Here is a 15737-nt window from a genome sequence, read left to right as displayed (position 1 = left end):
GCATTCCTGGTAAGACTAGGACCAAAACAAGGTTGCCAGTTATTACTTCTTTAATGTAACACTGAATCAAGAGGTCTCAACCAGTGCAGAAAGGCAAGAAAAGGAATAAAAGGCATAAGAACTGATAAGGAAGGGAAAAAAGCCTGCTATTATTTGCAGATTATATCACTCTGTGTGTAAAAACAAAAAAAAACTTCAAAGGGTATACATATAGATTAGTGTTTGTAATATGGCTTAACAAAGTTGTGGGATATAAAATCAAAATGCAAAAATTAAAGAATACTATTATGAATTGTGTCCCCACAAAATTCATATATTGAAGACCTAACCCCAGAACCTCAGACTGTGACTAAATTTGGAGACCGGGTCTTTATAAAAATAATTATGGTTAAATGAGCTCATTAGAGCAGGCCCTAATCCATTATGATGAGCCTTATAAGAAAAGGAAAAGAAAAAGGACCATGAGAAGACACAGGGAGAAGGAGGCCATCTACAAGCCAAGGAGAGAGGCCCTCAGAAGACACCAACCCTGCTGGACACCTTGACTGACTTTTAACCTCCCAAAGTGTTAGAAAATAAATTTCTTTTGTTTAAGCCACCCAGTCTTTGGTACTGTTATGGCAGTGGTATGGTTTTATACATATAGCAATGCACACATATATATAAAAATCCACACCCACAATTTTTTTCTGAATTATTTTGACAGTAAGTTGCAGGTATCATTGCCCCTTATTTTTAAACATTTCAGTGTGCATTTTCTAAGAATATTTTCTTACATACCCAAAATACAGTTATCAAAATCAGACAATTTAACACTGATACAGTACCATTTACTTAATCCACAGTCTATTCGCAAATTAATTTTCAAAAGTGTTTCAGTTTATTAAACTAGAGCTAGACATAGATGAAGAGGAAACACAGATATAAAAGGAACAACTTTAAGGATAGTCCATAAATGAAGCAATAGGTTAGATATGCTTTACCCTTTCAGGTGGCCCACTGGGTTCTTCCAGGACCATTTTGTAGAGGATAATGAGGATAACTACACCTCACAGCATTGTTTTGAGAATTAAATGAGTAAAAGTGTAAAATGCTTAGGACAGTTCTGACACATAATAAACACAGCTTTCTGGCCTCATTATTTTCAGTTGCCCTCATGAAACCTATCATATGGGTATACTGAAATTCTTCTCAAGCCATACCTCTAGGTACGTTTTTTCCCCTATGCTGAGAATGTATTCTTCACTGTCTGGAGAAAAAGCCTATTTACTGAGATTTAGCTCTCTAAGAGGCCATATCTGATCACTTTAAGCATTTGGGTACCCCTCCCCTATTGCATTCCTGGAACCTATGCACATTTCTACTTAAACCATTAACAGTATGCCTTCAATACTATGCTATGAATTTGGGTGCAGGTTCTGCCTTATTTTGTCACCAGAGCCTGGTGAATAGGGACTCAATTATTTGTTGAATGAATGAATGTAACAAGTAACAGCAATGGAGATTGACTTTATCAAAATTTTGGTTTGGGTATTTACATTTAGAACATACATCATTATAAACAAGTCTTCATCCTTGGAGTTAAAAATTATTTACTTTTATTAAAATATACTACAACAAATGATTACATATGTCAGTGGCCTATGACTGGGCTTATTCTACTTAATCTAATAATATTCAGTTAAGATAGACACATGCTCATCTAATCCTTGCCATGCCCCTCCACTCCTCAAACAACAATACATGCTATAGGAGTAAAAGACATTTCTGTTCTGATAGCAGACATGGAAGAAACTTTGCTGGATGATGGCTGCTTTGGGATAGGAAAGAATACAAGACAGAACACATTATGTATTTATTTTAGTAAGTAAAACAAATGGCCTATGCCTTTCAGCCAAAATGTCTCTAAAATTTTAATAAATTACATCTGAATATCAAATACTGGAAAACTCAATTAAGCTTACAAATAATATAAAATACCTGCATCATCATACGTCTTCTAACTGTGTCAAAGGGATAGGAGAGTATTCCAGAGCATGTAGTCACAACTTGAGCAATGAAAAAGGAGACAAGAAAAGGAGTTTCCTTTGGTTTTGGTAATAAGCCCTAGAAAAGAAAAATTATCAAATAACCATCTAAATTTCCAAAATATCTTAAATCATTAAGTCAAAGGATAATTCTTATAAATATATGAAAGAGGGCTCAGTTATACTTAAAATGCAGTAAAAAAAACAGTTGGACTTAATGTGGAAAGATTAAAATAATAGCGGGAGATCAATAAGAAATGAGAATTCCACACATGGCTATATTTTAAAAGCATATTTGAAAAAGAATAGCATATCTGCTATTACAGGAGATTTGTTATTAATAGCACTGAAAACTAGAGATGGCAGCCAGTGACCAAAAAAGTTCCTCCCTGGTTCTTCCTCATAGAGTTGGAAAAGATGAAAGAATGCCTGTTATTATTAACAGATGATGTTTGATAAGCAGCTTTAAAGCTCTAAGCTAGTGAAGAAACATTCCTAAATTTTACAACTACTACAGGTGATAACAGAGGAAAGCAGAGGGTGATTAAACATAAATTTTTCTGTGATTAAATAAACATATATAAGATCCTGTAATTTCAATTAATCTATTTATCTGTCTAAAAAAATACACTACAAACTAAAAGTATTATGTCCACACCACAATAAAAATAACATTCAACTACTGATACATTTATACTAATGAGGGAGGGCAGAGATAATATATAAAACTATTATAAAATTTCCCTCAAGTTTTAATCTTATTTAGTAAATAATACTGGGATTAATTTCATTGCTTCTTTTTAGAAGCATTATGATGTAGTGATTAAGAGCACGGGACCTGTGCTTGCCACATAAGTAAATGACTTAGCCATTCCTAGGTTATTTATCTTTAAAATGGGATATATTAAAAACTATCCTAGAACACTGTGAGGATACAAAGTCCTTAATAAGGTTCTCAAAACTACGTAATAGCTCAAAAAATGGTAGCCATTATTACAATCTTTCTCTTTCCTACCTTATGAAGTGCTATTTACATCTGAACTGAAAAGGCAAATTGCAGAACAACCTGGAGAATACAATACAAAATCTAACAGTACCCAATAGATCACTGAGCTATAGTAGCATTTATCATATTTAACTAATTAATTATGCCTTACCTGCTTTCCATTGATGATAGTAAACTGATAATATGCATGTAAAGAAGTGATAATAAGGGCTTCCCTGGTGGCGCAGTTGTTGAGAGTCTGCCTGCCGATGAGGGGGATGCACGTTCGTGCCGCGGAGCGGCTGGGCCTGTAAGCCATGGCCGCTGAGCCTGCACGTCCGGAGCATGTGCTCCGCAACGGGAGAGGCCACAACAGTGAGAGGCCCACGTACCACAAAAAAAACCGGATAATAAAATGAATGTAAAATCAGAAAAACTCTGTTAGAAGATGACTTCCTATATACCAAAGATCTAATTATGATATAACCTAATCAGCATGTTTTCTATTTGAGTCTTTCAGTGCAAACAGCACAAAAACCTAACGTTTATATATATGCTTTATATCCAAAGTCAGATCCATAATACAGTTATAATTTAATTAGGTTATGGCAAAGTCATGATTAAACAGAATGCTATAATATCTCTTATGTCATCATTTATTTTGATTTCTATAATTAAAACTGCTGAACATATAACTAATTAGAATAAAAAGAAACAATTTATTTAATATATACTAGTTAAAGCACCAAATTACCTTAACTGTGTCGTAAGTTCCAAAATAAGAGGCTCGGTACACAATGATGCCCTGAACTGCAACACCAAACCCTTGGTATAAACCAACAATTCCATCTGATTTTGCTATTTTCATAATACAGTCACCTAAACCCTTGAATTGTCGCTCTTCAGGACCTAAAATAAAGCCATTTAAAATTTATTAGCAACATTATATCAGATAAACACTTTAATCAAAGTAAATTAAACATTTTACAGATTTAAATTATCTGGAACTAACATTTAGAAATCTTTATAACAAAAAAAAAAGGCACAAGTCAAGACCCTTCCATTCATTTAAAGATAATTAAGATGTCAAGTAGTATCTTAAGATATTTTAACTGAAAATATTAACCTCTTATAAAAGCGATCTAATTCAAGCAATCTGACTGGCTTAAAACATTTCAATAAAATTATGAGAAGTTACTAGTCAGCATTCAGAAAACACTTAGGCATACAACACTCTACAACTTGCTTCAGCTGAAGAGCAAAAGGACGGATGAAGCAAAAAGACAAAGCTAAAAACTAGTAACTTTAAGGATCACTGGCATTTTATATGAGGTGTCATGTTTTTCCAGTATTTGCTGGTTTTGTTTTTATTTTCCCTTGACCTAGAAATCCTTGATATTTTACAAATATTATATATAGAATACAATCTTTCAAAATAAACTAAGTTCTCCCAATTTTGAGAGAAAACAAAACTATAGAATTGAAATTAAACCAAGGTACATATGTTATTTTCAGTTTCTTAACAATAACAAAAAAATTTGGAATGCCAGTTAAACATCATAGATGAAACTCCTATTCCCATCTTTGTTCAAACTGCCACCCCTTCTGAGGCATTTTCTCTAATCACTTATCTAAATTGATGTCACTCTCTTCTAAATTTTTTTCATGGCACTTTTTTGCTAACAGTATATTTTAGCTATTTATTCTTTTTTTTTTTACTACTCGTGATCTCCACTAGACTGTAAGGTACATGAACCAGGAACTCCATGTTTAATATGGTGTGTGTGTATGTGTGTGTCTATTACACATACACAACCTGTATCTCAAGCAGGGCCTGGTTCACCTCACGCACTCAATAATACTCATTGAAAGAATCTCTGCTCCCTTAAGAAATTCTATTAAAATAATAATAAAGAAAAAACAGGTTTAAAGCCAAATAAGCAAAACAGAGTACATGACGAGAATAAAATCCACAAATTTTAGCAAGATGGAAAGGAGGTGGAGGATGGTAACTCACTAAGTGGAGCAGAGAAAGTTGAAACCTAATTTCTTGCAGAGGGAGATATTGTTGAGAAGCGAGCCATTTGATTCCAATACCACAGAAAGACTTAAAATTAGAGGAATTAAGTACTATTGTGGTGAGAACAAATTAGCATCTGGATGCTCAAAATCCACAACCTCACCCTGAGTAGCCAAGTGACTTACTCCTCTGTCATCCTCAGAACTGAACATAAGGCTCCAACTTGTGTTGCAGTCACATGGGGCCAACTGAGTGACCTCCACAATTACTGAAAATGACTCACACAAAGATACATCATTGTGAATGTCAGATCAACAGAGATATAAGGTAATTAAAAAGAACAAAAGCCACATAAAAAGGATCAACAGTAAGAGAATGATTTCTTAAGAGCAGTATTAGAAACTAGAATCCAGATTAATGCTTTCAAAATTGTGAAAGAAAATAATTTTAAATCCAGAATTTTACATATGGCAAAATATTAAGAGGATGAAACACAGACATTTTCAGATATACAAGATCTCAATTTATCTTCTATCCACCCTTCTCAGAAAGCTATCAAAGAACATATCTACCAAAACAAGGGTGTAACAAAAACACAGAAAGATATGATAAATAAGTAAGGACAGAGGAAAAGGGAATCTCTAGGATGAGAGTTATACACCTAATGTAGAGAGGAGCCACAGTCAAGACAGGAAACGAAGTGCATGAAGGGATCTAGGAGATGGCTCTCTAAACAAACAAACAAACAAACTGGAAATAAGTTATAAGCAGTCTCTGTGCTTACTCTTTTTGTTACTACAGTATTGGCCTTCCCCTTCCCTCTTTTAAGAGAAAAGAAAAAAGTAGTAATCTTTAGGCTCTATAACTTTATCATTTGGTTGAGAATAAAATTTTTAGATGGAATACAACACTGTTGTTATAAGCATAACTAAAATAGATAATACAGTGTTCAAAAACACAAAGAAGAAAGAGTTAGTATTTCTAAAAATCCCATACCTTTTCCAATATCAACACCTAATCGGGTTCGGGCAAAATCTAGCGGATATACTACACATAAGGATGTTGCCCCAGCAGCTCCACCAGAAGCCAGGTTCGCCAAAAACCACCTCCAAAACTGAAACATATTAATTAAAACATGGTTATTAAACTATAGAATCTGATTTTTAAACACCCTTGTTTTTATAAGGTTAAAAAGCCAGATTTACAAACTGCTTTTATAAAGTGAACACCTATAATAACGCATATATTATCATGCAAAATACTTCCCTTCATGTCCATACAGCCTTTATTTCTTACCAGGCGGACTGGGAGATACAGCTTAGATGCTGACATACTGAAATTCCAAGATATTTTAATGTCCTCCAGCAAAAGTAGCCCAAGTTAGCAAAAGAGGCCACATAAGATATTCTGCTCTTTAGACTGTATAAAGTTTTTCATTAATAATATATTTTAGTTATGACTAAAATGTTAGGCATCTGTGGAGGCTTTAGTGGTTCCCCTTCTTGGCGGCAGTGGATAGGGACAGTAATACATCATAATGCCACAATTTCACTTTGTATTTTAGTAGAAATAAATTTAAGTAGCTCAAAAATATAGATTATGTTCAAATGCCAACACGTAAATTGGCAGAAATCAATTATAATGTGGTTGAGTGGCATGTAAGACCTTATTGATCTACTAGTTCACGTGGGCTGTTGAAGTTCTTTTTGATAAACATTTGAAATGTGCCCTGTTTAAGTCCAATAAACGGCTTTTCAACATCTAGAGCTCACTGGAGAAGAAAGGAATATTTGAATTGGAACTGTCATAGAAAATCTAGGGTACAAGGCCACAGTAACCATTCTAGCTAGTCAAACTCAGTTTCTTGCTTCTCTAGCTCTTATTTCTAACAATTTTAAGTCTCAGATGCTTTGGAACTCTCAATTTTCTCTTGGCCTGGAATGCCCTTCTTATTTTTAAATTTTCTTCCTATCTTTTTAAAACAAAAAGTTATCAAGTTATGCTCTAACTCAAATTCTATTCCTTCCACGAATTCTCTGATCCCCAACCCACCCAAAACTGGATGTAATCATACCCTCTCCCCATAAATACTTCATCTCTCAGAGAATTAAAGGTGAATCATGTGATCAATATGTAAAATGTGTCAACATGTTCCAGATTCTCATTTTCTTTAAATAGTATTTATAATAACTTTCTACTTTCAATTTATAATTATTTGTGTACCTGTCTTGTCTTCTATGGACTATAAATTTCTTCAGGCCAGAATTATTATTTTTATTTTTACTTGTTGAGATATATTTACACACCATACAGCTCACCCACGTCAAGAATTCAGTTCAATGGACTGCTGGCATATTCACAGAGCCGTGCGACCATTACCAGTTTCAAAACATTTTCTTCACCCCGAAAGGAACCCTGTAGCCACCAGCAGTCACTCCCCATCTTCCCAATTCCCCTGAGCCCTACATAACCATTAAGCTACTTTCTGTCTCTACAGATTTGCCTATTCTGGACATTTCCTATACATGAAATAACACAATATGCAGTCTTTTGTGACTGCCTTCTTTCATACAACATGTTTACAAGGTTCATCCGTGTTGTAGCATGTGTTAGCACTTCATTTCATTTCACTGGCAAATAATATTTCACAACCACATTTTATTTATCCATTCATCAGTTCATGGACATTTAGGTTGTCTACATTTTTATGAGACCTAGATTCTTTTTCTTTTTTCATTTTAACATCTTTATTGGAGTATAACTGCTTCACAATGGTAGGTTAGTTTCAGCTGCACAACAAAATGAATCAGTTATACATATACATATGTTCCCATATCTCTTCCCTCTTGCGTCTCCCTCCCTCCCACCCTCCCTATCCCACCCCTCCAGGCGGTCACAAAGCACCGAGCTGATCTCCCTGTGCTATGCAGCTGCTTCCCACTAGCTACCTATTTTACATTTGGTAGTGTATATATGTCCATGCCTCTCTCTCGCTTTGTCACAGTTTACCCTTCCCCCTCCCCATATCCTCAAGTCCATTCTCTAGTAAGTCTGTGTCTTTATTCCTGTTTCACCCCTAGGTTCTTCATGACATTTTTTTTTCTTAAATTCCATATATATGTGTTAGCATCCAGTATTTGTCTCTTTCTGACTTACTTCACTCTGTATGACAGACTCTAGATCTATCCACCTCATTACAAATAGCTCAATTTCGTTTCTTTTTATATTTCATTGTATATATGTGCCACATCTTCTTTATCCATTCATCTGATGATGGACACTTAGGTTGTTTCCATCTCCGGATTATTGTATATAGAGCTGCAATGAACATTTTGGTACATGATTCTTTTTGAATTATGGTTTTCTCAGGGTATATGCCTAGTAGTGGGATTGCTGGGTCATATGGTAGTTCTATTTGTAGTTTTTTAAGGAACCTCCATACTGTTCTCCACAGTGGCTGTATCAATTTACATTCCCACCAACAGTGTAAGAGGGTTCCCTTTTCTCCACACCCTCTCCAGCATTTATTGTTTCTAGATTTTTTGATGATGGCCATTCTGACTGGTGTGAGATGATATCTCATTGTAGTTTTGATTTGCATTTCTCTAATGATTAGTGATGTTGAGCATTCTTTCATGTGTTTGTTGGCAGTCTGTATATCTTCTTTGGAGAAATGTCTATTTAGGTCTTCTGCCCATTTTTGGATTGGGTTGTTTATTTTTTTGTTATTGAGCTGCATGAGCTGCCTGTAAATTTTAGAGATTAATCCTTTGTCAGTTGATTCATTTGCAAATATTTTCTCCCATTCTGAGGGCTGTCTTTTGGTCTTGTTTATGGTTTCCTTTGCTGTGCAAAAGCTTTGAAGTTTCATTAGGTCCCATTTGTTTATTTTTGTTTTTATCTCCATTACTCTAGGAGATGGGTCAAGAAGGATCTTGCTGTGATTTATGTCATAGAGTGTTCTGCCTATGTTTTCCTCTAAGAGTTTGATAGTTTCTGGCCTTACATTTAGGTCTTTAATCCATTTTGAGCTTATTTTTGTGTATGGTGTTAGGGAGTGATCTAATCTCATACTTTTACATGTACCTGTCCAGTTTTCCCAGCACCACTTATTGAAGAGGCTGTCCTTTCTCCACTGTATATTCCTGCCACCTTTATCAAAGATAAGGTGACCATATGTGCATGGGTTTATCTCTGGGCTTTCTATCCTATTCCATTGATCTATCTTTCTGTTTTTGTGCCAGTACCATACTGTCTTGATTACTGTAGCTTTGTAGTATAGTCTGAAGTCAGGCAGCCTGATTCCTCCAGCTCCATTTTTTGTTCTCAAGATTGCTTTGGCTATTCGGGGTCTTTTGTGTTTCCATACAAATTGTGAAATTTTTTGTTCTAGTTCTGTGAAAAATGCCAGTGGTAGTTTGATAGGGATTGCATTGAATCTATAGATTGCTTTGGGTAGTAGAGTCATTTTCACAATGTTGATTCTTCCAATCCAAGAACATGGTATATCTCTCCATCTGTTTGTATCATCTTTAATTTCTTTCATCAGTGTCTTATAATTTTCTGCATACAGGTCTTTTGTCTCCTTAGGTAGGTTTATTCCTAGATATTTTATTCTTTTTGTTGCAATGGTAAATGGGAGTGTTTTCTTGATTTCACTTTCAGATTTTTCATCCTTAGTATATAGGAATGCCAGAGATTTCTGTGCATTAATTTTGTATCCTGCTACTTTACCAAATTCATTGATTAGCAGCTCTAGTAGTTTTCTGGTAGCATCTGTAGGATTCTCTATGTATAGTATCATGTCATCTGCACACAGTGACAGCTTTACTTCTTTTCTGTCTTGGATTCCTTTTATTTCCTTTTCTTCTCTGATTGCTGTGGCTAAAACTTCCAAAACTATGTTGAATAAGAGTGGTGAGAGTGGGCAACCTTGTCTTGCTCCTGATCTTGGTGGAAATGCTTTCAGTTTTTCACCATTGAGGACAATGTTGGCTGTGGGTTTGTCATATATGGCCTTTATTATGTTGAGGAAAGTTCCCTCTATGTCTACTTTCTGCAGGGTTTTTATCATAAATGGGTGTTGAATTTTGTCAAAAGCTTTCTCTTCATCTATTGAGATGATCATATGGTTTTTCTCCTTCAATTTGTTAATATGGTGTATCACGTTGATAGATTTGTGTATATTGAAGAATCCTTGCATTCCTGGAATAAACCCCACTTGATCACAGTGTATGATCCGTTTAATGTGCTGCTGGATTCTGTTTGCTAGTACTTTGTTGAGAATTTTTGCATCTATGTTCATCAGTGATATTGGCCTGTAGTTTTCTTTCTTTGTGACATCCTTGTCTGGTTTTGGTATCAGGGTGATGGTGAGGCCTAGATTCTTAATTCATTTGCTCATTTCAGAAAGCAAGTCATGGGGCCTTGCCCAGAGTAAGAGTAATGCATTCAATAAATATTTGTTTAATGAAGGGTACTCAGACTCCCATCATGCCTTTTAAGTGAAACTCATAAGTTCTACTGTATAGGTAGCCACGGTTCCTAATCACACAGAGATTAGACCAGAAGGCTGAATCTCATCCCAGGGTAGCTAATCCATAGTCTAGAATAACCTGGTAGAAAAAGTAGAACTGGGCCATAGTTTAAGTCTTAGGAATTTGACTCCAGAAGTTCTATGCCAGTTATCAGTAAGGACAGAAATGGGAAAGATATTAAATAATATTTTTTTAGGTTTCAGTCTACTTTGATACTGTTGAAACCTACAGATACTCTTCCAATAAAAATCACATATATATAAACATATACTTTTAGTGTAAGTTATTCCTCAAGCATGCATGGATCTCTGGTAAAGAACCTCTCACCATCTGAAAGGTTAGAAGGAATCACTATGATAATAACACTGACCTTAAAAGAGACAAAGAAAATATAGGTAAGTAAAAAAGGGCAATAATGAGAAAACACAGAGCAAACACACACAAAAAGCAGATCATTAGAGACAGAGGTAGACTAAGTGACCTGGGAGACAAAGATAAAGAATACAGTTTGATCCCTAGAGCTGTCTTTGGTTCAAATTCCAGTGCCAGTGTATCACTGCAAGAAATACCCATTTTTCTTGAAGTAATTTAAGTCTCTGTTTCTTACAAGCAAACAAGCCAAACCAAATATGATATGCAGCACAAAGATTTATAAAGTACATCTTAAATTCTATTTAACCTTTTTTTTTCCTTCCTAGATAAAAGAAAACAGGTCCATGACTTTCTGGGTGAATGATCATGTAATTTATTATTCAAATGAGGACCCCTCTGATAGTGAAAGTGGGGCCTATGAAAAAGCAGGCACGCACAACATGTATAAATAGTATGGCCAAACTACTAATGGAAGGAAGGAAGGGAGGAAGGGGGAGGGTGGAAGGGAGGAAGAAGAGGGAGATAAGAAATAAGAATCTATGCTGAATGATAATCCTGCAAGTGTTTGTGTAACAAGTCTGTCCCTCCACAATTAAGCTTGAAAATAAAACAGACCCAGGAGAGGCTGTATATCAGCATAAATGAGTTTTTAATTATAAGTTAGTAATTTCAGATACTACTATACTATCAAAGGAGAAGGCGTGAAAAAGAATCAGGCAAGGAGAGGAGAACAAAGGAGTCTAGGGGGTTTGGAGGTAAATAATCCTGTTTATTTGCAACTGTTGACAAACAGATTATAAACAGACTTGATGCCTCCAAGAACAAATACCCTGAGACCAAAGTTCTAACAGTTTGTCTGGGCATGGAAGAGTGCTGGAAGTTCTAGTCTTCTCTGCTGAGGGTTGTGCTGGTAGCTGCTAAGGAATGGCAGAGGCATATTTTATGCCCAGTTCAGCTAAGACTCATCTAGTCTAGTCACCTCAGCTGAGAGAGGAATAGAGTGCAGTAGAAAGAACTAAATTTGGGAGTTAGAAAGACATGAACACATGACTAGGGTAAGTGCTTTAAGCTCTGTCTTGCTTTCCTTATCTGTACATTTGGGATAAAAATAACTACCTCAAAGGATGAGGTTAAAAATTCAGTGAAACAGTATACAGTAGGCACACACCTCCCTACCATGGTTATTTTTTTAAAACTTTTTACTTTGAGATAATTGCAGATTCACATGCATCCTAATACATATGGAGTTTATAAACTTTTCAACCAATTTCCCCCAATGGTAATATCTAGCATAACTATAGCAGAAGAAATTAACACTGCTAAAAATCTACCTTATTCATATTTCACCAGTTACACACACTTATTTGTGTGTATATTTAGTTCTATGCCATTTTATCATGTGTGCAGATTCATGTAACCACCAATCACCACGGTGAACAGTTCCATGATAAAGACCCCTCATTGCTACCCTTTTATGGCCACCTCCCTCTCTCCTAGCAACCATTTCCATCTCTATAATCTTCTCACCTTAATAATGCTATATACATGAAATCAGAAAGCAAATATAATTTTTGAGATTGGCTTCTTTTCACTTAGCATTCAAAGTTGCTGTAGGTATCAAAAGTCTGTTCTTTTTTAAAACTGTGGTAAAATATATGTCAAATTTACTGTTATAGCCATGTTTAAGTATATAATTCAGCAGCACTAAGTACAATACTGTATAAGCATCATTACTATCTATTTCCAGAACTTTTCATCATGCTAAATATAAACTGTGTACCTATTAAATAATCTCCCTCCCCCCCAGCTCCTGGTAACCTCTATTCTACTTTCTGTCTCTATGAATTTGCCTTTTCTAGGTCCCTAAGGGGATTATACAGCCTTTGTTTTATCAAAGGTTGTTCCTCTTTATTGCTGAGTAATCTTCCATGGTGTGATGTACCATAGTTTAAGCATTCACCTGTTGAAGGAAATCTGGGTTATTCCCAAATTTTTGCCTATAATGAAATAATCTATGAACATTGTATACATTGTTTTTATTGTGAACAGAAGTTTTTTTTTTTTTTTGTGGTACACGGGCCTCTCAGTGTTGTGGCCTTTCCCGTTGCGAAACACAGGCTCCGGACATGCAGGCTCAGCGGCCATGGCTCACGGGCCCAGCCACTCCGTGACATGTGGGATCTTCCCGGACCGGGACACGAACCTGCGTCCCCTGCATCGGCAGGCAGACTCTCAACCACTGCGCCACCAGGGAAGCCCTGAACAGAAGTTTTTATTCTCTGGGATAAATGCCCTAGAGTTGGACTGTATGATAAGCATATGTTCCGTTTGTAAGAAACTGTCATACTCTTTTCTAGAGTGGCAATATCATTTTACATTCCCACCAGCAATGTAAGAATGATTCAGCTCCTCTGCATCCGTGCCAACATCTGGTGTTGTCACCATTTTAGCCATTCTGGTAAGTGTGCAGAGATACCTCACTGTGGTAGATCAATCACTTTTAAATCACATACACTTGTTTTTTCTACCTTCTCTGCTTCTTTTAAGACCAGGTAAGAAACCAAAAATATTGACTTTTCTTTTTCAGTTCTTCTTTTTTTTCCCCACTTTTCTTGGTAGGGGGTTGGGAGCAGAGATAGGATACAGTTTTGATGTCCAAGGGGAGAAATAAAAGGGTCATTAGTATCCAGATTTAGTAAATAATATATATTTAAACATTACACTATTACTTGTGACTGAATACCTTTACATTCTAAATAAGATAGCATGCTCTTTATAGGTATACTAAAAATGTTTTTACCTCAGGCTCTACTAATTTGAAATTTATTTCAGAATTTTAGCATGGATCAAAGTTAACTTCAAAATTTTTAGAGCCATGTTATTTACACTGTTAGGGATAGATGTTAGTAACATAAATTTTCTGGTTAATTCTGGAGTTAATTGCTCCATTTGGCTTAGTCTTATAGGAATTATCTTTTGGGGGAGATGGGGTGGAAAATGTTCAATAAAGAGATAACTCAGCTGGCCTGTGTTGCCCAAACCCTATACATACTGAAAAGATCTTCAGGACCACCCTTGCTCAAACTCAAAGGTTCCTTTGAGATAACCGTCTGAGCCCTTGGAATATCCTACCTTATTAGAGTGTCTTTATATGCCTGAAGCTTTGGGTAACACCAGATAGTTTATACTAACCTTGATTTATGGTGAACACCTCTTTGTATGCTTTGGGCTAAACTATATCAGTTTGACCTCTTGAGTGGGTGGGGGCAGCGGCTGGAGACTGAGTAGCTAAGGTCAGTCACATTACACATGCCTATGAAACTGACTCCCCAAAAAGCCTGGCCACCATGGCTCAAGTGAGCAACCCTATTTGGCAGCACATTATATGTGTTGTCATACATTATTGCTGGGAGAATTAAGTGCTGTCCAGGTGACTCTACGAGGAGAGGACAGCTAGAAGCTTGCACCTAGTTTCTCCTGGATTTTGTCCTATGTGCCTTTTCCCTTTGTTGATATTTTTTTTTTTTGGCGGTATGTGGGCCTCTCACTGTTGTGGCCTCTCCCGTTGTGGAGCACAGGCTCCGGACGCACAGGCTCAGCGGCCATGGCTCACGGGCCCAGCCGCTCCACGGCATGTGGAATCTTCCCGGACCGGGGCACGAACCCGTGTCCCCTGCATCGGCAGGCGGACTCTCAACCACTGCGCCACCAGGGAAGCCCCCACTTTGTTGATTTTAATCTATATCCTTTTGTTGTAATAAACCATGAGTATAACAGCTTTTCTGAGTTCTCTGAGGCCTAGTGAATCGCTGAACATGAATATGGTCTTGAGGACCCTCTGACATAGGTTCTTAGTCAAGAGAAGTTCCAACTGTTAGAGTTGTTACCTAAAGAGGACAGAAACATTTTTCTGAGTGCCTACCATAAAAGCACAGCACAATCGCTGAACATGAATATGGTCTTGAGGACCCTCTGACATAGGTTCTTAGTCAAGAGAAGTTCCAACTGTTAGAGTTGTTACCTAAAGAGGACAGAAACATTTTTTTGAGTGCCTACCATAAAAGCACAGCACTGGGACTTCCCTGGTGGTGCAGTGGTTAAGAATCTGCCTGCCAATGCAGGGGACACAGATTCGAGCCCTGGTCCGGGAAGGTCCCACATGCCATGGAGCAACTAAGCCCGTGCACCACAACTACTGAGCCTGCGCTCTAGAGCCCGTGTGCCACAACTACTGAAGCCCACACACCTAGAGCCCATGCTCCGCAACGAGAAGCCACCGCAATGAGAAGCCTGCGCGCCGCAATGAAGAGTAGCCCCCGCTCACCGCAACTAGAGAAAGCCCACATGCAGCAACAAAGACCCAACACATCCAAAAATAAATAAATAATATTTTTTAAAAAATACCAATTACTTAAAAAAAAAAAAAGCACAGCACTGCTGTAAGCACTTTATGTGTCTTTACATGTTTAGTCTCATCTAAACCTTACTCATCTAAACCTCATGAGGTAGGTATTCTTATGTCCCATTTTCAGATGAGGAAACTAAAGATCAGAGAGGCGATATTCAAAAATTCACACAGCTAAATAAGCTGAGTGCCAGGACCTAAATCCAGATCTTCTGAATCTAAGCATAAAGAATTTTCTTTATTACCTTTATACCTCTAACTATATAATAGCGCAAAGCACTCAATAAAGGAAATAAAGGGTCTAAAAGGAAATTAATGGAAATAGCAACAAAGAAATGTTCCATAAATAGTTGCTTTTAAAGAATCTGCTAGGACAGCTTGGTTGGTTGGC

The 15737-nt window shown here is 36.6% G+C and overlaps 1 protein-coding gene across 1 annotated transcript in view; it reads right to left on the bottom strand.

The window, feature by feature from the left end:
- The window catches only part of SLC25A31 (solute carrier family 25 member 31), a 35510-nt gene that overhangs the window by 1826 nt on the left and 17947 nt on the right, over nt 1-15737 (bottom strand). Inside the window, exons 3-5 of the mRNA XM_007446252.1 lie at nt 6029-6146; nt 3767-3921; nt 1981-2106 (exon numbers count right to left, since the gene is read on the bottom strand). Coding sequence (XP_007446314.1) covers nt 1981-2106; nt 3767-3921; nt 6029-6146 — 399 coding nt within the window. The remainder of the gene's footprint in view (nt 1-1980; nt 2107-3766; nt 3922-6028; nt 6147-15737) is intronic.

This window comes from Lipotes vexillifer, unplaced genomic scaffold, assembly GCF_000442215.2.
Source record: "Lipotes vexillifer unplaced genomic scaffold, Lipotes_vexillifer_v1.1 scaffold159, whole genome shotgun sequence".
Classification (NCBI taxonomy): domain Eukaryota; kingdom Metazoa; phylum Chordata; class Mammalia; order Artiodactyla; family Lipotidae; genus Lipotes; species Lipotes vexillifer.
This window is presented reverse-complemented; position numbering and strand designations above follow the sequence as displayed.